The sequence below is a fragment of the Molothrus aeneus genome, chromosome 7, assembly GCF_037042795.1.
Source record: "Molothrus aeneus isolate 106 chromosome 7, BPBGC_Maene_1.0, whole genome shotgun sequence".
Taxonomy (NCBI): Eukaryota; Metazoa; Chordata; class Aves; order Passeriformes; family Icteridae; genus Molothrus; species Molothrus aeneus.
In genome coordinates, this window is record NC_089652.1 from 32,963,540 (window position 1) to 32,991,388 (window position 27,849).

General features: G+C 39.8%; 1 protein-coding gene across 2 annotated transcripts in view; it reads left to right on the forward strand.

Moving 5' to 3' along the window:
* Window positions 1-27,849, forward strand: part of THSD7B (thrombospondin type 1 domain containing 7B) — a 299,199-nt gene that overhangs the window by 214,604 nt on the left and 56,746 nt on the right. For both annotated transcript variants that reach the window (XM_066553613.1, XM_066553614.1), the window contains exon 16: window positions 8,207-8,385. In XM_066553613.1, coding sequence (XP_066409710.1) covers window positions 8,207-8,385 — 179 coding nt within the window. The remainder of the gene's footprint in view (window positions 1-8,206; window positions 8,386-27,849) is intronic.

Here is a 27,849-nt window from a genome sequence, read left to right on the forward strand (position 1 = left end):
AGCTCTCTGTCCTCCAAGGTTTGCAAATGAGGATGGTGCAAATTAAATTACTGAGAGGCTGGTTTGCAAATCTTCAAATATCCCTCAGTGCAGACAGATATTCCCACTGTGACATCTTGGCTCTCATTTGTATTTGGTTAACATGGGGGAGTGACCACTAACAATAGTGTTGTTTAACAGGATTGCATTGCCTTCTGCTTCTGAATTCACTGAAGTCCTCCAGCACAGGAGATTGAACTACACAACCAGGGAGCTCAAAGTCACACTGCAAAATGGAAACAAAAGTCTATCAGAAATTCAGTACATCAATACTCTGTGCTGGGGCCTGCTACTGTCACAAAAACGTCCTGTTTCCCTCTCAAGGTTTTCCATCATATAAATGAGTCACTGCTCTCCCCGTGCCTGAGCTGTGGAGAACCAGGACTGTTCCCTTCTGCAAAATCGTGTTTTTGTCAGATGTTTTTTATAGTACAGCTTTATTCATGGAGGTCAGATGCTTCTGCAGCAAGGTGACCTCTAATAGGGGGAATGAAACTCCTTATGCAGGCAGAGGGGGCCTGGCAGCAGCTACCTGGATTTTGGGAAAGCACTCATGGATCTTCCTGGTGCTGGTAATGGTTAGTGGCATCCTTAAAACAGCACCTGTATAATTAAATGTGCAGTTGGGCTTCTCATTTAGTGTTGATGGGAGAAGGGATTGAGGCAGAGTATTGATTTTAATGTATTGATTTGGGGGGTCACTATGTCATTCACCTCCTGTGACACTGGGGAGGGGGCTGTGGAGGTCACAGCTGGCTCACAACCTTCCCCTGCCTTTCCAGTGCCTGTGTGACCTGCTCGTGAGCAGAGGCCCTTGAGTTTCTAAATTAAAGAACTAGGAATGTACATTTAAAGAAAAAAAACTTTTTCATGCTGCTGTGAGCCCTCTTGATAATATTAATTGTGCACTGATCTAATTAGTGTTCCTGTCTTCTGCAGAGTCATCTGCTGGTTTATTTTGCCTGAAATAAAAGCAGTATTGTAATGCAGAATACATGCTAATTATCAGGATGCAGAGAGATGCATCTCCATGTCCCATTCTGTCAAATGAAAGCCATAATGTTGTTGTCCAAGGCAAGTTGTCTAAATGAGGCTTGTCTGTGTCTTGGGGTCACAGCTTGGCAGCAGAAATGAGGTGGCATATTGTGTTGACAGTGCCCAATGTCATGGCTTCAGAAACTGGCAGAAAGATGCTCTCCATGGAGGGCCCCAAAGTCGGAAATTGAGTTTCTTAGTGTGCTCCAGCAGAGCCTGAAACCATTGACCTTCAGGACATCTATGATTTACTGAGGGAGGTAGATACTTGCAGTGACATTTGGTAGCAGCTTTCTCCCAGTGATGGACCCTTGGCTCTGGAAGATTCTTCCTGCCAGGTCCAAATTGCCCAAGTCTGTATTGATCTTCAGAGCACTCTGCAGTGCACATCTGTTTTCAGAGCTGCTGTGCCATCAGGCCTCTGAGAGAAGTCAGGTGGAGGAGAAAAGGGAATTTGATGGTCTGTGGACAGTTTCATTGTGTTCAGACTTTAAAAAAAGTCTTGTTTTCTTGTGTAAATATCATAATAATAATAAAAAATAAACACAGTTTCAGGTTTGTTTTAAAAACATGCTCGTACTATTAATTGAGTAGCCTGAAAAAAATATATGGTAAACAATCCATAATAATACAGTGGTCTGAGTCTTTTTCCTGATGTATTGAGGATTCCAACACTGCTAAGGAGAGAAAAAAAAAAAGCTACTCTGTTTTATTTGAAGAAAACAGATGATTTTCCCAGTGACAGAGTGATGAGCAAAGTATACAGAAAAACACAGCTGAGCTACTCCCCTAACTGCTATTGATCCCAGTGGATGGTTTTTTATTTGAGTAAGGACTTTGTTAAGATGTCAGGGCTCCCAAGCAGCCAGGCCAGCCCTTCACCATGGGAGGGCAGCCCTGGGAAAAGGGAGCATCATTCCCAGAGCTGGTTTTGGAGCCTGGACAGACTTGTGCAGTGGATTTCTGCCCTCCTGCATCACATGTTCCCTGTGAGATGAATGTACACTGTGCAGTCCTATTTATTTGCTCTATTTATTTGCACTCAGAAGGCAGCAGATGAGGCTCCTTCTCTGGAAGAGTTCTCAGCTTGTTCTGCAGTCTGTTACAAGGAAAGTGCTAATTGATGAAGATTTCCTTATTGAGTTAAAAGATTAAATATATCAACTACCAGGGCTTGTATCTAATGCCAAGTGTATGCTTGGAAGTTCTTTAAGGAAGAAAACTGTAATGCAGAATCAAAAGAAATTAGAAATCATAATGCAAAGTCAGCATCAACCCAACTGCCTCCTCGGGATTTATAGAGTCTGTGAAATTGAGCAATAAAACCAACCTTTGGATGAATTTCAATAACAATAATGTTGAGTTAAACTTACCAGCCTTCTTTACAAGTCCTCTCTGGTCTATTTAGAATCTCTAATCAGTCTGCTAGGAGATAACGTGAGCGTGTGTATCTTTTGTGGAGTAAGTGGGAATAAATTAGCTAAGGGTCCATTATTTGAGCCTTGCAAAATATTTGATGTGGAAGTTATTTTTGCTGGGTTTTTTGGCTGTGCATTTACTGAATGTAAATTAGATTATCTCCTAAATTTCTCCGCAAACTAATAATGTGTAAAATCTCTCAAATCCTTGTGTACTGTAAAAAAAGAAGATTAAACATTTGTTCTGTGGCAAGATTAAATCCTTTTCAGCTGCAACTCAAGTTTTTAGCAACTTAAGTCTCCCAGACTTACTATGTTTAGTTCCCTTCAGTTAATAATTTTCTGCCTTGAAGCAGGATTTAGGTTTTGAGCAGGGATTATTTGGGACGAGGTGCTCCTCTTGCAGCTCACAAGCTTCTGGAGCTTTTGTTTGTGCCATGTGGCCCATGGCCAGTGGCTGCCTTATTCTTGGCACACTGGGAAAGCCTCAGCCACAGAACTATGATCAGCTGGTGGAGTTAAGTCTCTGAGCTGCAGTCTGTACTCCGTGCTGAGTTTTAACCTGAGGTAAAGCAAGAGGTTTGCCTTGCAGGAGATCCCAGAGCTTCAGCTCAGCAGAATTTGGCCCACCAAATGCTGTGGTCCACCAGGTCTCCTTTATAAAGTCTTTAGCTATTACATTTTTAGCACTGCTTGGATTTACTGATGTTATTTTGTGATATTTCACAGTCAGTAATCAAGTGAATGTGAATATTAATTGCAAAATGAATCAATTTTTTTTTCCCCCTCTACCTTTGGTCTGTGTAATTAGAAACATTTCTCCTGTGTCACTGTCCACTCTGCTGCTCCCTAGTTTGTTAAAGGGTGATCTCTCCTGTCCCACAGACTCCAAGGGAAATTAGCTGTGTTATTACCAGTGGCAGCTGTGGTGATGCACAGAATTGTCCCTCTCACAGTAATGACCTTGAGTTTTATGAAGCACCTCAAGGTTTACTAACAAGGGTAGAACTGCTAGAAGTTTGTTAATTGAAACCATGAAATATGTTAGAGAGGATACAAATGAGTTTAAAGCCAATTCAATTAGAGGTGCATCTGTTTCCAAAGCTGCTGGAGAAATGTTTATTTTCACATCACTTTTAAACCAGCCTCTTGGAATGCTGCTGGCACTGTTGTTTAACACTGTGTGCAGACCTTGCACCCACAGCAAATTTATCTTTTGGAAGTGCAGCAGTCAGGTGGAAGTGTCCCTGATGTTTGCTTGTAAAACCACTGATGTCCTTCTTCTCCCAGCACAGCCCCCTGTGGCATCACTGACATCCCCCAGCCCATCACCCAGCTGCCTCCCTGCTCTTGCCTTGGCTCTGCTGGGTGGCACAACAAAAATGGGACAATAGGAATTTTTGCACCATGTATTTGTGCCTCTCTGACACTGGCACAGGGTGCCCAGAGGAGCTGTGGATGCCCCATCCCTGGAACTGTCCAAGGCCGGATTGGACAGAGCTTGGAGCAACCTGGGATAGTGGAAGACGTTCCTGCCCATGGCAGGGAGGTAGAACAAGATGAGCTTTGAGGTTTAAGGTCCCTTCCAACCCAAACCTTCTGTGATTCCATGACAGCCTCCAGAGCATGGTCCTCACTTTATCCTCCTGCTGTTGCTTTGTCTCTGGGCTGCACAGGAGAATTGAGGTGAGTCAGGGCTGCCACATTGTGTGTCTGAGCATTCCCAGGACATCCTGTGTGATCTGTGGGTGCTTTGTTTGTTAGAGACACTTTAGAGACTCCATTTGTGGCTTGTTGAGCCACAAACACACTGTTCTTAATGAATAAATCATAGTAAAATGAGCTGTGCAGTCTAGATAAATGCATTTGCTCATCCCACTGCGTTGACAGTGTAGAAAAGTAGAAAAACAATAGCACTTAAATGTAGAAAAGGCTTATTTGGCCAACCAAATCAATTTTCTCTGCCAATTCCCAGTAGCATGTTTCAAAGTACCCACTTAAATAACCTGGTGTTCTTGTCATTACCTCCTGTACATCTGCGTGTGCAGCTCAACTCTGTGATGTTCAGGAGCCTGCTGTTGGCCCCACTAGGACAAAGGTTCTCATCTGCTCTGTCTGAATCAAATGAGCTTTATTTTAACAGTGTTTGAGATTTTGAGGAATAATGATAGTAATAATAATTCTTAAAAGGAAGTTAGAGGAAGCTTCAAGAAATAATCTTAAGAATACATGGAAAGCAGGCTGAACATGGCTGAAAAGTAGAGAACATCTTTTTCTGTGGAAACAACCTGTTTGGTACCAGGTTTTACAGAGGGGAGAAAAATGAGGGATGTGATGGATGAGAAGGAAATTTAAGGATGACACTGACAAAACCAGCTGTGTAAACTCAGCCTTGAGTTGGTCTCCCAAGCTGAGCAACAGTAGCTCAGAAATGTTATTTACTTTATTCATATTTTGTTATGGTAAGGTTATTTCTCTGGATAGTGGCTTGAATGTAGAGCTCTTTATTAATGGATTGTTTTAATAGCACATTGGCCTTGGGGCTTTTGTTTGTTTAGTATTGTGCATCATGCCAAAGCTACAAGTTTTCTAGGCATGCCAAAACTAGGATTATTGTGGGTCTTTTAAGTCCCCTGACAACAGCAAGTTATTGCTTGGCTCCTAGAGAAAAAAAAAATATCCTGGTCTCACAGGCAATGGATGAGCTGAGTACAATGTTATTTTACTACTCATCATAAAAAGATAGCCATAAAGGCATTCTCTGTCTGAGCAAGAGAGTGCACATCACAGGAACATTTTTGGAGAAAATTTTGGTTGAATGAAATCTTTGCTCTATGAATGAACACCTTAGTGTAGGATTAACCCTAAGTGGTTGATAGAAGAGTAATGGCAGTCTGTGAGGAGAGCTTGAATGGGATATCTTTGGAAATTCTGTGGTTCACTGAGGGAGAACTCACAGCACTTCTGGGGATGGAATACAGCAGGTTCTTCAGTCTTCACAGAACAGTCTCTGTTGGAAGGGACCTTTTAAAGGTCATCATGTGAACCCAGTGAGCTCCACCAGGTTGCTCCAAGCCCCATCCAACCTGGCCTTGAACACTTCCAGGGATGGGACACCCACAGGTTCTCTGAGCTACCTGTGCCAGTATTCTACCATGTTCATTGTAAAATCTTCTTTCTTGTATATAAGAAAGATGTTTATTATAACTTCTTCTTAATCTTATTTTTTATAGTCTGTTTCTTTTTTTTTTTGTCTTATATTTCTTTTTATTATAGACATAGATCTTGAGCTGCCTAAAGACTTAGCCCGTTTTACCTTCTCTGATAAGTTGATAACCCCTCTGACTAATCCTACTTTGAAACAAGGCACTTTCTTTGTTTCTGTTGAGAGTTAATTACCCAGGCTGTCACACAGCCCAAGGAAAGATGATATTTCTTACAGGGGTGGAACAGAACTCTTTAGAGAACTGCCTAAGAAATGCTTCTCATAAATCTATCATGAGAAAATTTCTTTTACTTATCATAATGTATTATGAATTGCTTTGAGTGGCAACCTAAGCAGGTGGAACAGAATATCAGTGGGTTATTTGAGAGTTTTATTTGGGGGAAAAAAGTGAGTCTGTTTTAGAAATATTTGTGTGTGTGTGTGCATGGATGTCATCTCACTGAGGTGAGCATACAAAGCACACAAAGTTGAAATATCTAAAACATTCTAATATCACTGGAATGGATTCAGTCAGAAATAATTAAGATACCCAATCCCAGTGGCTTTGGAGCTGCAAATGAAGCGGCACCACAGCAGAGAGAGATCAGAGGCAGCAAAGACAACCAGAGCAGTCTGTATGGGCACAGGTCTGCAGCACTGGGGAAGAGTTACAGCGTGAGTTAGGGGGGGAAATGATTGCAGCTGTCAGGCTGCGGGGTGGCCGCCATAAAGAAACAGGAACAGCACCATCACAGGGAATCAGGAGAGGAGAAATAGAGCAGCACTGAGCTGAAGGAGCTGTTGCTGCTGCCGTTTTTTAAGGCACTGTTTACAAAAGCAACATCAGTATTTCTTGTACCTCTAGAAGGAAGATATTTTTCAGCGGATGGATGCCTAAATGAGCTTGAAACCTTTCTTGATACTGACTTCAGAGTGAAGAGCAGGAGGGAGGCAGCGAGTTGCTGCTGTGGGTTGATTCCCAGGCTGTGACATAGTTCTGGTTCAGAGTGAGCAGCAGGCTTGGGCATGGTTCAGCCAGTAAGTCCAACCAGATTAATCTCTGTGCCTCAGCCTTGGTGTCCATGGTTGTCTGGGGTTGTTGTCTGGAGGTTTTGGACAGCAGCTGCTTCTGGTTTGAGTTTTGTTGTTTCGGTGTTTTTTTCCTCTCCATGCTGCAGTGATTGTCACCTGGGTAGATGGGGGAAACCCTTCCTAAAAGAGTCACAAAATGAGTTAATTTGGTATTCTGTAGGTGAGGAATCGAGAGGGAGTGTTCGCATGATGCAAACCAAACAGAAATAAAGGGCATAAAAATGAGAAACATCAGAACAGTGGTAGGGATGAAGTTCAGTTATTTCTATAACCATCATTGCCAGAGCTGTCAGAGGGATGAAGCTGCCTCTAATAAAGGCTGATCTGAGCAGCCACTGGCTTTCATGATCTAACATGAAATCTCTTTTTTGTTTAAATTAAAATAATACATACAGACATGACAAGCAGATAATAGGAACCAGGGGAGAATGAATGCAGCATGGTAAGTAGGAAGGTGCAGGAATTATTCCACACTGCCAACCCAGGACTGGTGCCACTAATTCCCTGGAGATCCTCAGGGCTTGGCCACCCTCTACTGCTGTTCTGCACACCAAGAGCTCCACAGCCACTGCTGGGCTCTGCAAAGTCTCTCTTCCCATATGCCAGCTCATAAAATAGCTGTGGGGTTGTGCCTTTTTGGAGGAGCCTGTTGGATTTTAATTCATGAGGTGCTGGTGCTGCAGATGTCTGGTGTTGTGATTGGTGTTGTGATTGTAAGGGATGATGATCTTGTAAGGACTTTCATGTCAAACCAGCTTAAGGTGAATGTAAAGCTTTAAAATGCCATTTTTGAAACCTATAAAAAGCAAAGCATTTGGAAAGAGGTACAAAGAGAACTTGTGAGGTGTGGGAAGCAGGTTTCATCTGCTTCTCCTAAGAATAAATCCCATACTGTTCCAGCTGGCAGGCAGGTCCCTCACACATCTGATGGGAGCTGCCAAGAGAAGAGCTCTGTTGCCTCCCTCATCCTGTGGTTCTCTCTGCTGGGGAGAGAGCCTGTGTCTGTCTCCTGCCTGTGCCAGCTCTGGAGATGGTCAGTGTAATGGAGAAGGAGTACACAACAGAGCTGTACACTTAATTCTCCAGAATTTGTCATGGATGGCCACAGTCTAATTATGAAGGTAATTACCACATATTGGTTACCACCAGCTTCACAACAGATACTTTTGCCAGCGTGTGTCCTTTACATAATTCCTTTTTATCACTGCCTTCTTTGGACTAAACCAAGTAGAAATTAATTTTAGTCACTGCTGTTCTTCACAAGTAACACCATAACCTCGCGTTGGATGGTGGTGTCAGTCTGCCAAATGCCTTCCCCTTAAGAAGTTCTTGTTTTGTGTTGGTAGCACAGGTCGCATCAGAGGATGGGAGTTGGTCAGTTGCAGTGATTAAAACCTGTCTTAAATCTTTGGTTTAGGTTACATTGAAGAGCCTTGCACGGTCCCGTGCCCGTTTGATTGCAGATTAAGCGATTGGTCCAGTTGGTCTCCTTGCAGCTCCTCCTGTGGACCGGGGGTGAGAGTCCGATCCAAGTGGCTCAAGGAGAAGCCCTACAATGGAGGTCGTCCCTGCCCCAAGCTGGACCTCAAGAATCAGGTGAGCCACGTTCTGATAGCCAACAGAGCTCTCTGTGCTGTGTTCTGAGTCAGGATCCAGAGTTCCTGTGCTGGTGAAGAAGGTAAAGATAGGAGTTATCTCTGGCACCACACCTTGGGTCACCTTTTGTAGGCAATCCTTGACCTTCTTGAGGACTGAGGGAGAAATGCTCACATATCAGCGGAATTTGACCTGAAGCACCATATTTTTTATATGAAGAAATTGTTATCTCCCAGAACACAGGAAGCCCTGGAGTAATAATCCCACCTGGACAGTGTGTAGACATCAGAGAACTCAGATGTCATGGATATTTTCAAAACTTTTTCATTCTTTCTGAGACTCTGGTTGCTGTAGAAACGTTTGTTAAATAAAAATTGCTATTTTTAGCAACATTTCCCTTCAACACAGCACAGGTTCCCTTGAACATTAATCTCTGTATATTCAATATTGAAGTATCCCATCAGAGGAAAATAATCTTTAAATTACTACTCTTAAAGGAAGATCAGCATCTATTTAAATGCTACTTAATGCTGTATGCATTTCTGAAAAGTGCATAGTGATTTCCTACGTCTGCTGATTAATTCTCTAGCACTAATTAACACTGATGAAGTACTGTTTAGTTTTGTCTGCCCTATGTTTCAGATTCAGCCATGAAAATTAATTAATAGGACGGAAACAGTCATGCTGAAGGAACTCCATATATATGTTATGAAGAATTTGAATATATATATATGTAGAAGTACTTCAGTGGTATCATACAAAGATTTATTTGGGAGGTGCTAGAGATGGTGGATTCAGTTGTTTTTCTGCACAACTATTGCTGCAGCAGTCATGTCCTGGAATGCAGCACCACTTCCAGCTCCTGAGTATGAACTTGCCTCATTTTCCTAACAGTTAATTTTATTTTCCTGTGAGAAACTTGGTAAATACTCCTTGGATTTTTTTTTCCTTCTTCTTTTTCCTTATTTCTATTTCTATTTTGAAATTCATTGGAAGTAGGCTAACAGAAGCAGCAGGGACTACAGAAATATAAAACTGCTATAAAGTGTATGTTGTCCATAGCTCAGTGCTCTCCTTAATAGATCAGACAGATCACCAGAGAGGCAAAGTAAAATCCCACAGTAAGTGATAAGGTAACAATAAGCTCCTTTGTAATGAAAAGATACTGGGGTTTGTTACCCACAGACACAGCAGACTCCTTCCATTAATAGCAAACTTATTGCCATCATGTGTTGCTTATTCCCACACACATTAGAGTTGCCAGTTTCAAAAGCCTTTCAGAGGATATTAAAGGAAAGAAATTGTTCAAAGTTGGAAGTTATGTCTTTGTACAGTTTATTGGTGCACAGTGCTTGCAAAGTGCCACGGCTGGTATTAATATAAACGTGGTCGGTGCTTTTTGCCTGTTTACCAGGAGCACATGTCATGATCTAAAACCCACTGAATTCATTAGAGGCTTTCTGTTGCAGGCTGTAGTACAAATAATGTAGAATATGTGTTCAGATTTGTTTGTTTAGGTTTGTGGCTTCTTGTTTATCAAGGCGTTCTCTTCAAGGTTAGTTGCTTTTTGAAGTTTTTGTTTCTTTCCTTGTGAGTTTTTTTAGGATAAAACAGAAGCTATTTCTAACTGATTTGGCACACAAATGGTTTATCTTCTTGCAATTCAGATTTAAAGGATTGAGTGCAAGTCTATATATTTCAGAACTTTTAGGGTAAGAAGAAATGATTGTGCTAATGAGAAAAGTGTATATATACACACAAATGCACATGTTTTGCCTGTGATTCTGTTCATTGCCTTCCTGAATGCTTCTCAATACTTTGTGAGCTTCAGAAGGAGTCTTGCTCTGCATCCCCTGGGCTTGGACTTCCAGCCCAGATTTAACACACTGAGGTCCCTGGGCACGTTGCAGGATGCACAAGTTGCCTACCCAGATGGTGAAGTAAATGAGCTGATGGCTCTGCTGCTGAGCTAAGCTGGACACATACCATTAATCCACTCTCAGGCAGATTGTCTGCTGCTGTTCCCTCTGCTCTGGGCAACTTTTAAATCCTAGAGCCAAGCTCTACAGATTCATTATATAAAAAAATGTGACATCCTAATTATTTTGTATAATCTGGATTAAATACCTGCAGTAAATGCTGGCTTTTGTTTGGTGTCAGATAGGGGAAAACCATATAAACTATGTCTATACTTTATATATATATATAAATTATACAGCAGTAAAGCAGTATAGCACCATTGTGCTGAGTTTTACTTTCCAGTAGCTACTGTGTGGTGTTTTATGCATTTGATAAGATTTTACATAACTTAGAACAAATAATGAATTCCTCCAGGTGCTAGTAGATTTCACTTATGATTTCCATTTTATTTTCTCCAGTATCTTTAATTATTTTGCTTTTGATTATTGCTTCTAAAGTTGGGTCTTGTGATTGCTTAATCAATTACTTTGGAGAATTCTCCATTTTTCCACTGTCTTATAATTAAATCCCTCAGTCGTTTTGTGTCTTTTTCTTAAGCCAGATAGTATTTTCACCTCTTTTTGTGCAGGGTGCTGTCTAGGCTTTTTGGCAAACCCCTGTATATCCTTTTCTTCAGTGCTTTTCAGATATTGGACATGAATCTAACTGTAGTGTTACTTGAAATACTATTCTAGCAATTCTTTCTTACCATTTCCCACCATGTCTGGAACTCTGCCAGTACAGATACCCAGTAAAGCTACTGCTTTGGACAGTGGGACAGTTTGCATGATCAAAGAAATCTATTTTGTGAATATAAGTAGTTATTTGAGTCACATAAGCTGTGTTGTAAAAGACTGTCCCCCAAGAGTCTGTCCAGTCATGGTACTGCAGCTTGCTTGTGTATTAAGGATAGAATATTTTAGGAGAAATTTGATTTTATACAGAAATAATGGCATGTTCCACTACTGCATGATACTCTGTGGAGTTTGTGCTCTTTATTCCACAGAGAGTTTGACTCTTCTGGAGTATCTTGAAGCCATCCTTTTGTTCATCTGCCTTTAGAGCCTCTCAAGCAGCCCACTTTTTTTGCAAGAGATGTGAGAAGTAAACTCAGAGTTAGGAGAATTAATTCAGCTTTTTTGTATTTATTGTTCTCATTGTAGGCAATGGACGAGGTTGAGCCCCTCCAGATTTTATTCCAAGCTATTTTCTAATAGAGGTGCCAAACATTTGCATGGGCTGAATGCTCATGGTATTCTGATAAAATCACTTGATTTGATGTGGTCCCTTTAGTCTTAAACTCTGTCTGTGTTTCTGCCCTGTGAAATAAAAGGATAAATTACAGTATTTGGGGGAAGAGATGACAGTATTTTAACACAGCTCCGTGTAATATGCAGAATTACTTTTACCTTTTACCTCTGTTTGCAAATGGTTGAAGAGCTGGCTAACTACATTTTGGTCCATCTCTTAAAGAAAATGGGCTTTGCATGTAGGGGCTGTGCAGCTCTTATCTGAGGATGTGATTGCTTCTGAACAGCCGATTGGATTAGGGGGTCAGCTGGCAGATGTTCTTGGCTGTGCTGTGCATGTTAAAAGAGGTGTAGCATTTACATTTTTCCATCCCTGCTCTTCTCTGAATGCACTTACACAGCATGCAGTTGCTATTTAATATGTAGTTCTACATGATGAAAGGTTAAATATGAGTTAAGGGGGGTTTATTGCTTGAATATTCTTTTATAGGTTTTTAGGATTACTGTGAGAAAATGCATCTTATTTTCAAGACTCATGAATTCCAAGGATTATTTTTTTATTGATTGCCCTTATACATATTCTTGTCAAGGTTTTCCCTCCTTCTCCTTCCTCCCCCTCTCTCCCTTAGCCAATACTGCTAAAGGACAAATATCATAGCAAGTAGTTTATCCCCTCTATTTATGCTGTATATATTTAAGCAAACGTTTTGAAAGGATTGGGAGTATTTGTAATGGCAGGCATAGCAGGAGAAAAATGTAGTGTATTTAGAATGTAAACTTACTGCTTTCATTAAAATGAATATTTTATTCTTAATGACATTTTCTGGTGTTCACTGTAGAATATGAGAAATACAGACACTTTGCACATTAGAATTGCAAGTACTGCTCCTGAAATTGCATAGAGGAGTTTAAGGAAAGAGAAAAGGAGGGTGGTGGTAAGCTTACAGACCTGACCTCTCAGGTGTAAAGATGTATGAATTTCTGGAATTTTTTCATACAAAGTAGCTGCTTTAGGTCCACTTGCACTTCAGAGAAAAGAGTTATTTTCAGCATTTTCAAAACTTTTAGACTCTTGTATTAAAAGCTAAGTTTGAACTGAGCATCTTTCATTGCTGTCACTGAATTAGCTCCCATCTACTCCCTGGCTGGTGAGTTGCATATATAACCTTCTCCTTCCAGTATTAGGAATTGGCCTTCAAGAATATCATTATTAATGTACTAACTATAAATAGCTCCTGCTCAAGTCACTTCTTTTATAATACAGATTTCTAATTTTCAGAAAAGTCACTGAACTTTTTGAGGCACTCAGAGTCTCTTCCTCTCATGGATTTCAGGTGCCAGTAGTTCATTCCTGAGCCTGTATCAGTCCATCAGCTATGTCAGATCCCTTCCCGTGCCATGCAGGAAATCATCTGTCTTGCATTTTTATCTGGCTCTATCAGCACTCATTTGCTTTAAGTGCAACTTAACTTCTGAGGAAAAAAAAGTCTTAATCTCTGTTTTACCTTCAGAAGATCTGATTTCCTCCCATTCTGCCTTAAAGGAAGGAATTACAGCATAAAACATATCTGTCCTTTGATTCTAGTGCAATTTTACAGTATCATAAAAATGACATGTTTTTTTGCCTGCTGCACTAATGTGGGAGAGTTTTCAGTGTCAAAAAATAGCAAGAACCTCCTGTTTTCCTTTACACTTTTCTTGCTTTGACTGGAAGTTTTGGTACTAAACTGCAGTTTAGTTTGTTAAATGAGCAGAAGTAGGAGCCAAATCTGAGCAGCCTGAGCAGTATCTCACCTCCTGAAGTGAGTTTCCATGTGGGTAGGTGTTGCTTCACTTCCTTGGGAAATCAGACCAGTCCCATGTTCTCCTCCAGGAGAATAACCCTGTAGTGTCTACTCTAATTCTCAGCATGTATTAATTTTATATTCACCTTCAATAGCTATCCACACCTGATTTTCATTCCTCCTGCAGGTTTTCTGTTGAGTAAAGAGTCATATAAACATATTTTCACAATTGCCACTCATAAAAAGCTTTACCTTCAAAAATTGAGCTGTTTAACAACTCCCTCAAAAGTATTTTTCCCTTGGCTTTTTTTTTTCCTAGATAGCTTCTTTAAACTTCCCTTTAATAAAAAACCAACTTGATGTATGGTGTAATGCTGCTTTCTGTAATAGTGAGAGAACATTTCCACTTTGTGAAGTTAAACATGTTACAATGTCAATCTCCTTCCTGGCATTACTTTCAAATACAAAAAATTAAAAGCCTCGTGCTAATTAATTAAGCTACATTTTTTCTGCCTACTACAGCCCCTACCAAGTTTTTAATGAGATATATACCAAAGCATGAACGTTTGGTTTAAATGAAATTTATGTATTTGAATCTCTGGAAATAGGAATGGAACATCATTATTTCTGATTCAAATAGAGTTCCTACATTTGTTGTTGAAAGGAATATTTATTGTTCAACGTGATAGCTTTTTGCAAAGTACAGGAAAAGACAGGAATTATACCTAAAGTGCTCTGTCCTGTTGGTTTCTTGCAGAGGAGATGGAATTAAATTGGAAATGAGCCACAGAAAGCTGGGTGGCCCAGTGAAGAAAGTATTAGCATTTCTCCTAAGGAACTGAAGTTCAATTGGCTTAGGCAATACTTTTTTTTTTTTTTTTTTAAGGAAAGGAGTGTGGTTTGTGCTGAATCTCTTGTGGACAATATGTCATGTTGGAGGACCTGCAAACAGCGTGTGCCATAAATCAGCGTGACAGCATCTAACACTGAGACTGAACTTACTCTTGCTTGTCTTTGTCTTAGGAGCAGGAGAACAAGAAGGATTGATGCCTTGGTTATTCCATGGCAGCAGTTTTAATCTTGGTTTGTTTTTTTTTTTTTCTCCTTCCTCATTTTAGGAAGTTTTTTTATTTCTTTTCTACAAAGTTTTGCAATTTGTTCTCAGTTTTAGGTTTGTAGTCGTTAAGGAAGGGGGAGATGCTGCATAACAGTGAAAATGAGGACATAGCTTCTGTTCTAATTAGAACAAACACAGGAACATTCAGAATAAAAAATGTTGGTACATCTTCACCTTTTCATATGGTAAAAGATGTGAGAAACAGTTATTTGTCATCTTGCATTTTATCACACATGATTTAGTCTTCTGAGAGAGTCAATTACTTCAGAGAGAGTAAATTACACTTTTGGCAAGTTAAATGAAGATTTTGACATGTTTTCCTTTTCTTTGCTCTCTTTCATAACTCTTTCAAAAATTAATTCCCAAAATATGATCTCGTTGATTGCAAAAAATTGCTACAACACAAGACACAAATGTGGAAATTTCTTTTGTGATAGATTCTATGCCAAGTCATGAAATTCATTACAGCAGTTTATAGTTCTAAGAACATGCCACATAAAAACTTCAAAACTTTTTCAAGTGTGAATGCAACAAGATGTTGGACAGGAGTGTGTTGAGCAGGAGGCAGCCTGGATCTGTCCAGTGCAGGGAGCTGCTGTGTAAATCTGAATCACGGGGCAGAGCATCCAGCAGGAGCAGAGGTGGGGCTGAGTTGGTAAATGAGGTGCTGGTGTTGGCCTGATTTAGCACCTACTACCATCAGAAACCAGTGTGAGGCTGTTGGTTGTTAATGAAGATTTTGGTCACTTCTTTCATTTTGTTAGTGGGCAGCAATGTCTTCAGATGGCCTGAGTTTTCTCATAAATTTCTAGCAGATTTGGTGTGTCCCCAGTTTAAAGCTGACCCCATTCCAGTGGATGGCTTTATTCCTGGGAGGATCAGGAGTTTGTTAAACATGGTCTGACTCACCTGCATGCTGTGAATATATCCCTAGCATTCAGAGCAGAAAATTTCTATTTTTCTGACTCTCCTTTATGAATAAGAAAGAATAATTGGAAATGAAGTTACTGCTCAGAGAGGGAGAAGGGACATGAAGATGTATGCTGTGTGAATTCATCTGTCAGAGCTCCTGAGCAGCCAGGAACTCTCAGGAGCCTCTTGCATGATGGTCATTAAAATAACCTTGGTCTTGCCTCTTTTAAAGTATTTAATATTGTTCTGTCTCTGTTGCTCTGTCTAGAGCAGTTCTCATTGATTAATACTTAACAAGTGTTAATATTTTTTCTGCTGCAGACGTTTCTTGTGGCCATTGCTCAGAAATTATAACCAAATGGTTTGTTGGGTTTGCTTTGTTTTATGCTCTGTAGCTGATTGATAGATTCAGAAATGGACTTCATTTTTTTTTTTATGTTGTTTAATTGGTTTCTTCCTCCAAGACAGCAGAATAAAAGTGCAGATGACCTTCTGTCCTCCTCTTGATGTCCCCCCACATGCCTGGAAGGATTGTGCCGGTTTTGCCGTCAGCTAAATGTGAGCACTTGAACCGCAAGCTGAATACATGAATTTTGCATCTTCTTTAAGTGACAGCATCAAGATCATCAGCATTGCCAGATTGCTGGCTGGAATATAAACCACTCAGAGATTTCAGATTTCAAGGCCCAATTACAGCTCTCTGAGTGGTTGTCAAATACAGCTCCCATGTCAGGGCTCCTGTTTGCAAGGGCTCTTTAACCAAAGTCGAAATACACTTTAGTCACATTTGGGTGGGTTTGGGGAGGAAAAGTTTGAGACATCTCCCCTGTAGATCAGTCTGGGGCTCTTCCTGCCTCCTGAACTCCTTGTTTTAGCAGAGCTACCAGGAAGAGAGTTGTAACTGTGAATTTGCACAAATTCAGCTAATCCTTCCTCATTGTCTATAAATCATGACACATTTTTGAATTATAAATAAGTGTGTTGCAGGCTATAGCCACCACTAGAAAAACCAAAGGTGAGCAGATTTTTATGTATGAATGAAATACCAAAGGATAGATTCTTCTTCTCCAATGAGATGTATATTGTGTCCATTCTAATTTTATTTACTGCTTCTCACTAGAGGATTGCATAAATCAGCAGTCCTGTGCAGTTTGTTGTGATTTATTGCCTAATTAAAAGTTATGAAGGTTTTTAATCTGTCTATAATTTATATTATTTTTGAGTCAGCTGTTTCCATATTGTAACAACCAGGAAACTTGCATCCTTTTATGAAGGGAGCATTTGTGAGTTCTTGGATTCATTAATAGGTGTTGCCCATAGTGGTGCCAGATTGACTTTGGAGCTCAAACTCAGAGCCAAAGATAATTAAATATTAGTGCACTTAATAAAGTTTCTCCAGCATCAATTACAGTTTGATGGCAAATGTAGTCTACGTGTTTTTTAGAGTTACGGATTAATTTTAAAAGGGATGCAACTCATGTGTGATTTCACAATGAACAGATGTTAGCTACACATTAATAATTTAAAAAGCAGGCTTAAAATGGTTATGTAGATTTTAATGGAGGATTAATTTGGTTCTAGTGCTGGACCACATGTTGTTGTCAAAACAGAAGTTTTAGTGTTTTGTTTTAGTTTGGTTGTTGGAGGATTTTTTTTTTGTTGATAGATTGCTGCTGTGTTTTTTCCGTAATTAAAGTTATAACCAGTATACAATTTAAAAACAGACTCTTTTTTTTCTCTATATGAATTTCTATTGAAGAATAAAAATACTATGCAAAATTCAGTTTTTGTAGTGATGGCAGGGGGTGTCTGGCTTGAGAGAGAGCACTCATCTGCTTTAAACTTCAGTAGGCTTGTCTCCCTCTTTCTCAGATATCATTATTATTTGAAAAGACACGCTAGTTTCTCTAGCAAAGAAATCCTGGCATCATAGTTTTCAGTTAGAAGGTTTTGAGGTCAGCTTGGATTTCACTATGGCATGGGTTTTGGCAGGAATGAGGGCTCCCTTTAGCTGTGAGGCAGCTGCCCTCTGTTGGTTAGCTCAGCTTGGCTCTGGTTTTGTTTGTGATCTGTGTGACTTCTGGGGGGATGGATGGGAAGAGCCTTCCCTGAGTCCCAGCTGTGAGTGCTGTTAGAGAGCAGGAGCCCCCCTCTCCTCCTTGTGAGATGTAACCAAACTCTCCACTGCTCTTAACCTCACTTTTAAGTTTTTTCCTACATAACTTCATGTGTAATTACAGTGGCATCACTGAACAGGCTTCATTGTTTCTTAAACAAAAAAATTTGTTCCTCAATTTGTTTTATTTTAAACCCTTTTGTTTGAAATAGTATTTTAGAATCATTAATAAAAACCATTAAAGTGGTTTGCCATAAAATCAGGTAGAAAATGTTGTATATCACATTAGATTAAAACTGTAGGCATCCTTTGGGTAGTCTTGAGAATTTTTATCCAGGCTATTCTTTAGCACTTTGAGAACTGGACAAATATAAGTTAGAATGAACTTTGGCCATTTGAAATGCCAAACCAAATAATATCTGTCAGCTTTGCTGGCCAGTCTCCATTCAAATTCCAATATCTGTTAAGTTTAAATGTCCTTTATGCTCTTATAAGTTAGATTTAAATTATTACTTTGAATTTTAAATTATTACTTCACTAAGTAAAAGTGAGAATTTTTCCTTCTCTAAGTGATATTATGAGGTTCATAACTTTCTAATTAACTACCAGGCATAAAGATATTTCATTCTTGTCTGAGCAAAAAGAATAAGATGGAAAAGGTTTAGCAGCCTCTTCTAAGCAAGACTTTGAAAAGGAATGAAGATCTAGTCATATGCTACTTTTGTAGTGTCTTATCGTATATCTATTTAAGTGGTGAAGAGAATTGGCGTCTGTTTGTTGATGCTGTTATGCAGTGTTCTATTTAATACATGGAACTCATGTTTTTCCTTCAATATTAGAAGATCTTTGCTGCTCAGTCCATGCTTCCAGGTCCTGCAGCTGCAATGCTTGGACATTGCTGAGGATTGTCCTGAGGTTGGACATTCCCTCAGCTGGTTTTGATTTTATTGGGAATGCTTAGTGGTCAGTGCGTCCATCATATGGCTCTTTATCGATGTGCAGCTTTTCAACATTTCTTAAAATAAAACCAGTCTTTTTCTTTAATTCCAATTCTGTGTACTCTCAAGTGGCCATGTGGAACATAAGTTTTTCTTTCTGCCACTTTGCAGCCAGCATTTCAGATTCTGGGGGCACCAATGGTTTTTTTCATGTTGCTTTTCCCCAGTTTGTAGCTTGGTTGTGAAGTTGGGCAATAAATAAACAGATTTGTGATTGTTGGAACACAAACCAGTGAGTACTTTAGCAACTGGAGTAGTAACAGATATTCACTAGAAAATCCATTGGAGAAAGCAATTATGCTTTGAGTTTGTCTTGTTGAGAAAATAGGAGTACTCGGTCCTTTCAAAGGAGATACTACTCCAGTGATCAGCAGGTGGGCAGACAAAACAGGCTTTATGGAGAGTCTCACAGGTGAGTAAAACAGTGAGAAAAGATTAATTTTCTATTCTGCATGTTCCCAGAGCAACCATTGACAAAACAACAGGCTTTTTTGAGAGTGAGATGTGTAAGATTGTATCTTACAGTGCACAGAACATGCACAACTCATTGGGCCTGAGAAAGGAAAGTCATGATTAAACTCAGTTGGATTAAACATTTGCATATAAAAGAGGTTTTTCTTAATATTCATTTCAGGTCAGTGTTTGATAAATGACTCGCAGATTTTCATCAGCGTTCTCACGTCTTGGCTTTTGCATAATAAGAATCCTCACAGGAGTTGTATGCAAACAGCAGCATTTCAGCCTAGTTACTTATCACACAGAAAATTCAAAGTACAAGTAGTATTTGGGTCATATCTGCATGCTAACCTCAGAAATGATTCCCAGCTAGAGTTAGAATAAATATCTTTTTAACCTTACTTCTGTGTTTTCACCCTGTCATAATAATGTAGCATATCAGGGTATCTGGGAGCTTGGCAAATGAAGGGAAGAGATGATTTCTGAAGTCCTTCTGATAACACTAAAATATTTATTTGTTTTGGAGTAAAACATTTATTCTAGGAATTTCTCTTAGTCTAGTGATGCTGATTCTATGCACCTGAATGAAAATTAATTTGTGATTAAATCTCAAGAATAATCACTGCCTGACAGGATTTGGTTTAAAACTGAGGATGAGACATTTTTCTTTTAATGATGTTAAGGGAGTTACTTCCCTCTCCCTTCAGAGCAGCATCAGGGAGCAATTCTTCCCACAGCATTCTGTACCAAAAGGCTGTATTTGAAAACCAACTGTGAGAAGTTTGAGTGTGGATCCAGGCTCTGCATGGCTCATTTTCCACCTCCGTTTGTACTCCCCATGTGTGCCCAAACCAGTGATCAGCTCTTGGTGGGTGGTGGGACGTGTGCTCCAGCTGCTCCATGTGCCTGCTGGGTGTGCTGGCACTTTGTGGCAGTTCCTCACTCCTGGAACATTCCCAGAAATCCCTGGCATTTGGTGTGGCAGCAGATGCAAACACCAGCTTTATGTCCTGTTTTCCACCCGGTGTTTTTTTAACTACTGTGCTGTTCCAACCAAATGTGTCCGGCCCAACTCTCATCCTTTAATTAAATAAAGGCAAATTTCAATTAACTTTTAAGACACCTGGAATTGGCTCAGCATTTTTTTATAAAGCAGTATTAATTTAAACAATATTTCCCTTTTTCTGGTCTATTCAGTGAAGGTGAGACCTTGGATCCAAGTTAGATGTAAAGCCCTAAAATGTGGCCTCCCTATAGAATAGTCAATCATTTCATGTACCAGGAATTTCCATGTCTTTGCTGGATTGTGATCCAATCTGCAGAACGGGCAACAGATGACATTTGATTTAAACAACCAAAAGATAATTTTTTTGGCATGAGCTAATGTTTATCAATGGAGTTAATAATGAAAGAAACAATCAGTCTCCACATGCTTCCCTGAAATGTGTCCAATAGTATTTGGAACACTGTTGGAGTATCATTTAAATGGTGAAATGAGGAACATTTGTTTTTTTTAAAAAAGGGTTCATGTGTTGCAAATGGGAAAAAACCAAATGTTTGGAGCATATCTCAGAGTCACACAAATATGAGATGCTCTCAGGATTGTATTGCAAACATCCAAGGGAAAGGAGTATTCTTCCCAAAAATTGATTACAGCAGAGCCAGGTGAGGCCAGAAAAACCTGAGATAATGTAATTATATTTGAAGTAAAATAAAAGTATTGTCAGAGGTTTGTGCTTTCTGTTTCCTTAGTTTAAATTCCTGCTGTTAGAGTTCTTTCCCTCCATTGTGCTTTGGGGGAAAAAGATTTGTTTCTTTTCAGTTGTTTTTACTTATATTGTGTTACTTGCAGTGTAGAAATAGATTTTGTTTAGGGAAGACTCCCACTTTTCAGTTTTACTATATGAAACTGCTGCTGGTCTTGTTATTATGTTTGATGTGTATAAGGGTAACTAAATAATGGAATTTAACACATCCTTCCTAATTTGCTGGGAGGTAAATTCTTCTCTTAAATAATAGGGAGGTAAATTCTTCCCTTAAATAATAGGCCTTTTCCTATTTCCATTAAATTCAATTTATTAGATGTCCTAATGGCTTGCTTGGAAACCAAAATGGGCCACTTTTGTGATAATTCCACACAGCCTTGCTTGGTTCCAATATTGAAGCTGTTGCAAACAGCTTGGATTGGAAAAAAAAATAAGCATTTTTCATCTAAAGACAGTTACTAAGAGCAAATATGTTGGTTCAATGTGGGTTTTTTAAATTATATTTTGTAACAAACTGTTAAAGATGAGTGTTTATCTTAGTAGCTGTACATGAGTCATTGCTTAAGCTAATTTATCTTTTCTTTGGTACCCCAGAAAACCTATTAAGAGCTGCTAAAGACAAAACCCAATTCATTACCTACTTGCAATCAAAGATCACTTTCTCAGTGGTCTTGAATTTAATTTGCCTTTAATTTGAGGTTTCATTAGGATAATTGTCTATTGGTTCACTTGTGTAATTGAAGGTTTGCAGGAAAATTAATGTGTGATCAGCTGAGGGAGAGGAGGGGTGTCACACTGCCTGTTCCAGGGTCACACATGAAACACTCGTGGTGTTTTCACAGGACACAGGACTTACCACAGTCACAGAAGCTGCAGACAACTGCATTTTCCAGTTGAAAACATTATTAAGTTTTGCTTTGGCATTGGGCAGATAATCTGCATTACTCCTGAAAGCCTGGCCCATCTTCTCCTGTTGAAAATCATTCCCAGGCTGAGTGGATGGGTATTTTCTTCTGTCTCATCTTTGCTGAAGTTTCCATTAGTGCTAAAAGCTCTGCTGTCTGGTGTTTTCTTTATAGGAAAAAACCATCTCTATTCTCTAATGATAAGAGAGGGTTCCCTTGCAGCTTCCTGTCTCTGGATATATTGAAACCTTTTAGCCACTCCTTGCAAAATGTGAGCTTCATTCTCAAAATTGTTGTGTTGTTTTTCTTCTGCATTTCTTTGTGTTTAAATTTGGGGGATTAAGTGTCCAGATTTGTACACTCCACACCAGAGAGGGTCTTAGCAGGGCTTTGTAAAACACTGGTAATTGCATCCCACCTTCTAGGGAAGTTCTAAGCTAAAATCTTCCTTGATTGCATTTTTTTCTGGTTTATTTCACAACCACATCACACAATGTTTCATCTTGTGATTCCCCCCTGTAGTGTCCCAAGACTGATTTTTGGGATGTTTTTAGTCTCCACATATGTGATCCATGCTTTGTTCTCCTGAACTGCAGCCTCTCTCCCACACTCTGTCCAGCTCCATGTGGATCTTGCTCCACGCTGTCCCACTCCTCTTGTATAAAAATGTCATTTAGCTTCTCTCTTCAGTAAAATTTTAACAGGGCCATAGCTATTTGTGTGCCAGTATAATTGGTGAAATATTATCCAAGGCTGGCTGTCAGAGCATTCCCTCAGCAGTGATGCTAATAACTTCCCTCCAGCCTGACGTTCCCCATTTCACACTGCTGTTGCTGTCCTACCTCTAGCCATTTCAGGCCAATTTAAAATTTCTGTACTAATCCCCCATCTTCTTCAATTTAACTAAAAACTTCCCAGGTGACACAACATTAAAGCTTTCCCAAAAATCAGACTGCCAAGATCAATTTAATTTCCTTTCTCTGGAAATTGAGAGGTTTTTTTCTCTGAGAAAGATGTCAGATCAGTGTGCCTTACCTGTATTAAATCTATGTGGTATTCCCCCCCAGATTCTTTTAACTTCACTGGCTTGGATTATTCTTTCCTTAATAATTGTTCTAATGCTTTGCTGCTGCTAAGCATAGAAGAAAGGGCTTTTAGTTGCTCTGATAACTTCTTTTCCTTATTAAATATAGATGTGACATTTATTATTTCTGATTGTATGATATTCTTTGTGTCTTGTTAGATTTATTAAACTTGCTACCCCACCTGAAATTTTGTATGCCAGTTCATTCACTAGTTTGAATGGAAATTACTTAATTTCTGGACTTTTTTTTTTTTCCCTTGAGCTTTGTGTTCATCTCAACCTTGATACTTTCTGTTTGATTATAGTCATTGACATCAATGAGAATTGAAGCATGTATTCATGTAATTTGGGAGTTACCTGCTGCCTTTGGTCTGCACTCCAGTGTAGCAGCTCTGCTCCTGAGCAGATTATCTCTTCATGTAGCATTTGTCACTTTTCATCACTTCTTTTAATAACTTCAGAGCAGCTCCCTTGTCCAGGCTGTGGCAGCTGCCCCTCACTGCCTCCCCTGCTCTCCTCCTCCACATTTCCAAACCCTGAGGATGGGCTTCCCTTTGGTGCTTTCTTCACCTCCTCTCCCTCATCCCTGCAGGACTTGTTCTGATCTCCTCAGCAAGAGAGCTCTGGGCATGCTGCCTGTGAGTTTTTGCTTCTGACTGAGATGTAGATCCCTGCAAGTCCCAACTTCTCTGACTGAAAACCTCCAGTCTCCTTCCCCTGGCAGATCTTCCAGCCTTGTGAGCAGTGACTTCCCAGCTGGGTCCCTCAATGTGCACAAGTTGCCCTTTTGAAGCCAAGAGCTGAAAATGCCAGACTGTCTTTTCGAAGGGTTCTGTGAATGTTGTGAATACTTTAATTTGCAGTTGTCATATTATCACGTGCTTCAAATTTATTTTGTAACCAGCTCTTTCATTCCACTTCCCTAGGAGGAAAAAAAAATCTGAAATAGCACCTTGTTTCAGTGGCTGAATGAAACTGTCAGTGACTGCTTTTGGGAATATCTGATTCTAGTATTTTTATTAGCAGCATTTGTTCTGCAATAAATGAAAAGTTTTTTTTTTTTTTTAATAGTGGTCCAATAACACTGTTTTCATATGAAAATCTCTCTCTGGAGGTCTGTGGTGTGTTGCTCAACAGTATTATCACAGTGAAACCATCCCAGTGTTACCTTCTGGTCCCATTACAATTTCAGCCTGGTTTTGATAAACTTCTTCAATAATTTAATTCACTGAGTCTCATTTGCCTCTCACTCTGGTGAATCTACATAACATCAGGTAAGTCCCTTCTGATTTATATGTCTGTAAAAAGAAACTTGAGGTAGCTACATATCATCTTTATTTGAAGCCTTGCAGAACTGCACTGTGCTGCTTCTCAGCAGGAAACACAAACATTTGTATTTGCTTCCTGCTGTGGGAATTGTAATGTTCTAGGAAGAGTTTAGATTTTTCAGTAGAACAACTAAAGAAGTATTTTAGTATGAATTTTGACTTACAATATGTATGTATTAGTACATCCACAGATACACACAAAGATACTGGAGAAAAAAAAATGCAGTTATGGGCTAAGTTGAACATACACTGTGTACTTGTTTTGATTGACCTAAATGCTCATTTATGGCATAAATTCAGTAAGAACTTCCACTGGTCAGTTGGAAGGAAATACCCAAGATACTGAGATGACTTAAATCCTGTTGAGATGTGCAGAAATCAATAGAGCACTTTGGTTTTGTTGCAACAGCTGTGCAGAAGCTGAAGTTGCCCTCCTCCTTTTAGTCAGGCGCTTGGTCGTGCATTCACTGATTCGTGCTCAATCTTGCCACTCTTCAGCCTTAAACACAAGTTTGAGTATTCAAATGCAAGTGCCACATGGAAAATGGAGAGATGTTTAATGAGTGATTGATGTTTTTCACCTTGTAATTAAATGTTATCCATGAATATTTGTTCACATGTAGAGTAAATAGGAATGTATGATGTTGGCCAGCAGGTCATTGAGAAAATTAATGATGAGAAAAATTTTCTCAGAGGTGCTGTGGAAAAATTAACAGCACGTGTTAGTGGCCTGGATGCAATTACTGAATACAGCAAGCAAATATAAATATATATAAATATAGAAGAGAGAATGTAGAAAAGTTTAAGAAGAACTTTCAATCATTAGTTTATCCTGTTTGCTGGGAGCATTCACTTTTGGGGATGATAGCTCTGAATTCAGAGATAATAAAGACAGATCCTCATGAACAGTTTTCAAAAAGGTCTTTCAGTTCTCAGTAGTGCAAATCTAGGGAAAAGAACTTTTTTCCTGTTGGAAAATACCACTGTCATTTCTTTCTCACTTAACCCCCAGTCTGTAGAATGTTGAAAGGTCAGGCTTGATGGACTCATTTGGGAATATGTGGTGTCAGAGTAGAACAAAATGGACACTGTCAGTGGAGGTGTCTCTGTTCTGTCTCACCTGTCTGTCTGTCCCAAATACACTTAAATGACAAATTATCTCAGCTGGAATGCTGATCCTGGCTGCATATTCACTTCACCTCTGCTCTTCTACCTCAGACTGTCATTAGCCAGCCCAGTCACTTGGTAGAGTGATGGGTTTCAATAAAGACACTCATACATTAAATTCTAGCTGCACCCAGGCAGGGCTTCACTGCTAAATAGCTGTGACATTCCCGAAGTGAGTGCTCCAGATTGGATAACAAGTTTGAAATAGGACAGACCATGATTATGAAAGTGCTTTCTAAATCATCAATGTGCAACCTAGGAGTTACACTTCTTTTATTCCTCACTTTAAAGGTGCTTTGTAGGACTTATTTCTTCTTTAATCAGCTGGTAAAAGCCATTTTCAGAGGCATATTCTCTCCTTTAGAAGAGAGAACCTGTGTATTGCAGTGTTGTTTATATTGACTATTAGAGAAACATTAAACTCTTTTGCAAAGCTAATGGATATACCCTGATAAAATGCACTTAGATCCTTACCCAAAGAGCACATGAGAAAATCTGATCAGCTCAGAATGGTTTAGATAAAAAAACTAATGAGCATGAAGCCTAAGTAATGACTGCCAGGTTGGGCTCATTGTGTGTCTGGTGCTTTGGGCTAAAAAGGGGGTGTTAATATGATCTGCAATGATGGCAACTTTATTAAAAGTAGCATTGTTTTGGTCCCCGTACAAATATCCAAATTCCCTGGACAACTGCCTTCTTTTTTTTTTTTTAACTTGAAAGTCCTTTTACTCTTCAAAATTAGTGAAGCATTCTTCTGTTAGTCATATAAAATCCACTTTTTATTAATGTGCATCAGCTCTTACCCACAGCCCAGACACTTCACCATAACATAGAAGGGGATAATAGGCTGAATTATCCTTAAGCAATTGCAGTTGTAACTATTTCATGTCTTATTGCGGTATGTAAATTTGATTCTTTGCCAGGTCCCATGGACATATCTTCATTCTGACTACTGCAAGGCACAGTGGGATAAATGGATTAAAGTAGAACTAGCTCTTAGCATTATTTCTTATCACTTTTATGGTAATGTCTTCACTGATGTAGTTGCTGTATGCACACAGAAGGCAACTTTCTTTCCCAAAAGTGGGAAACCCTTTCAGTATTGAACCGAATGTAAAAAACCATAAAACAATGGGAAAGGATCAAAGAGCAGTGAAAAGAGTGATAGTGCAGAGATTGTTTGGTCATTCAGGTTAATAGCAGACACAATGGGATGATGAGGCTATTTTTGCCAGGTTGTTTTTTGACAGAAAAAGTACAGTGAATAGCAACCAGTATTACCAAGAGTTGTGCAACCAAGATGTTGTGTCTGAGTGGTTTTGGGAGGGAGAGGTGAGGCTTGCAGCAGGAATGGATCTCGAGAAAGTACTGAGAGCTGGGGAAAGAAATGATATTTCATAAAGTACTGAGAGCTGGGGAAAGAAATGATATTTCATATTAATTCCAGTTAAGTATTCCAGGAGGGTGGCATAAAGCAAGGTATAACAGAAGTTCAGCCCTGAGTGCTCCTCAGTGGTGTCGTTGATGGAGCGAAGTGGGGACAACTGAAGTGAGAGAGAGATGAGCTAAAATAATGTGTTGACTGGAGAGGAACACTTCAGCTATGACAGCCTAAGTGCTGGTTGAAAATGAAAGTTGAAGCCATGGGGGAGATAAAATTAGCTGTGGACAAGGGAGGGAGAAAGAAGAGCAGGCAAGCTGAGGGATAGCTCCCCTGTGCCCAATAAAAAGGAGGATAAGTGGAAGGAGCAAACTTATGAAAGGCATAGCAAAGAGACAGCTAACTCCTGCTCTCAATACAGTTATTCCTTGGTGCAGTATATATAAAATGGGATGGAACATCTTTGCATTAGAGACCAGCTTTTTTTTGTTAGTTGTTTGAAGCTGAGGCTTTTAACACCTCACAAACACAAATCACCAGTGAGGTGCTCTGGCAGGAGCTCTACATCTGGGTGGTGAGTAGGGCACGTGCTCTTGCCTGTCTGCTCAGCCTGGGAGGGCAGTTTTGGCTGGCACTTTGTGCCTGCTGATGGTACTGCCACTCTGGAGTGTTCTCCAGCAGGCAGGGATGCAAGGCTTTTTCCTTTGCAGATGGAAGTACCTCTGCAGGGAATGTTTCCAGCTAGGAGGAGCAGGGAGGGGAGAAGTTCATCGCCAGCAGGTGGGAAATTTTGCTACTGGCACTTAGCTCATAACTTCAGGACATTTGGCCCAGCCTGGCACAGACCTGTGTCATGACCATATGCTCTGCCTTATAACACTGCCATCTCTAAGTCTCAGAAAAGGTTTTTTCATTTAAATGGTTAGAATAATTATGTTTTATTAAGTGTTTTCTCACCAGGCTATTCATTAGTATGGAGTGTGGAGAAAAGTGGCAATGTGAGACTGATGGACAAGCTGCAGACATAGGTTAGGGGTTGTTCCCCAGTCTCTGAGGCTTTCCCTGTGCCTTTGGGAGCAGGGACCAGCTGCCTGGGCATGGTGGATGAAGCTGCTGTTGTATGAAGGTCAGGCAGGAGAGTCCCTGCAAGGAGCCAGAACTGGCATTCCCTGGTGCCTGAGGAATGGATGCTCCCTTCCTTCAGCAGCCTCTAAAATACAGTTGTTCCCCTCCTCTCAGCC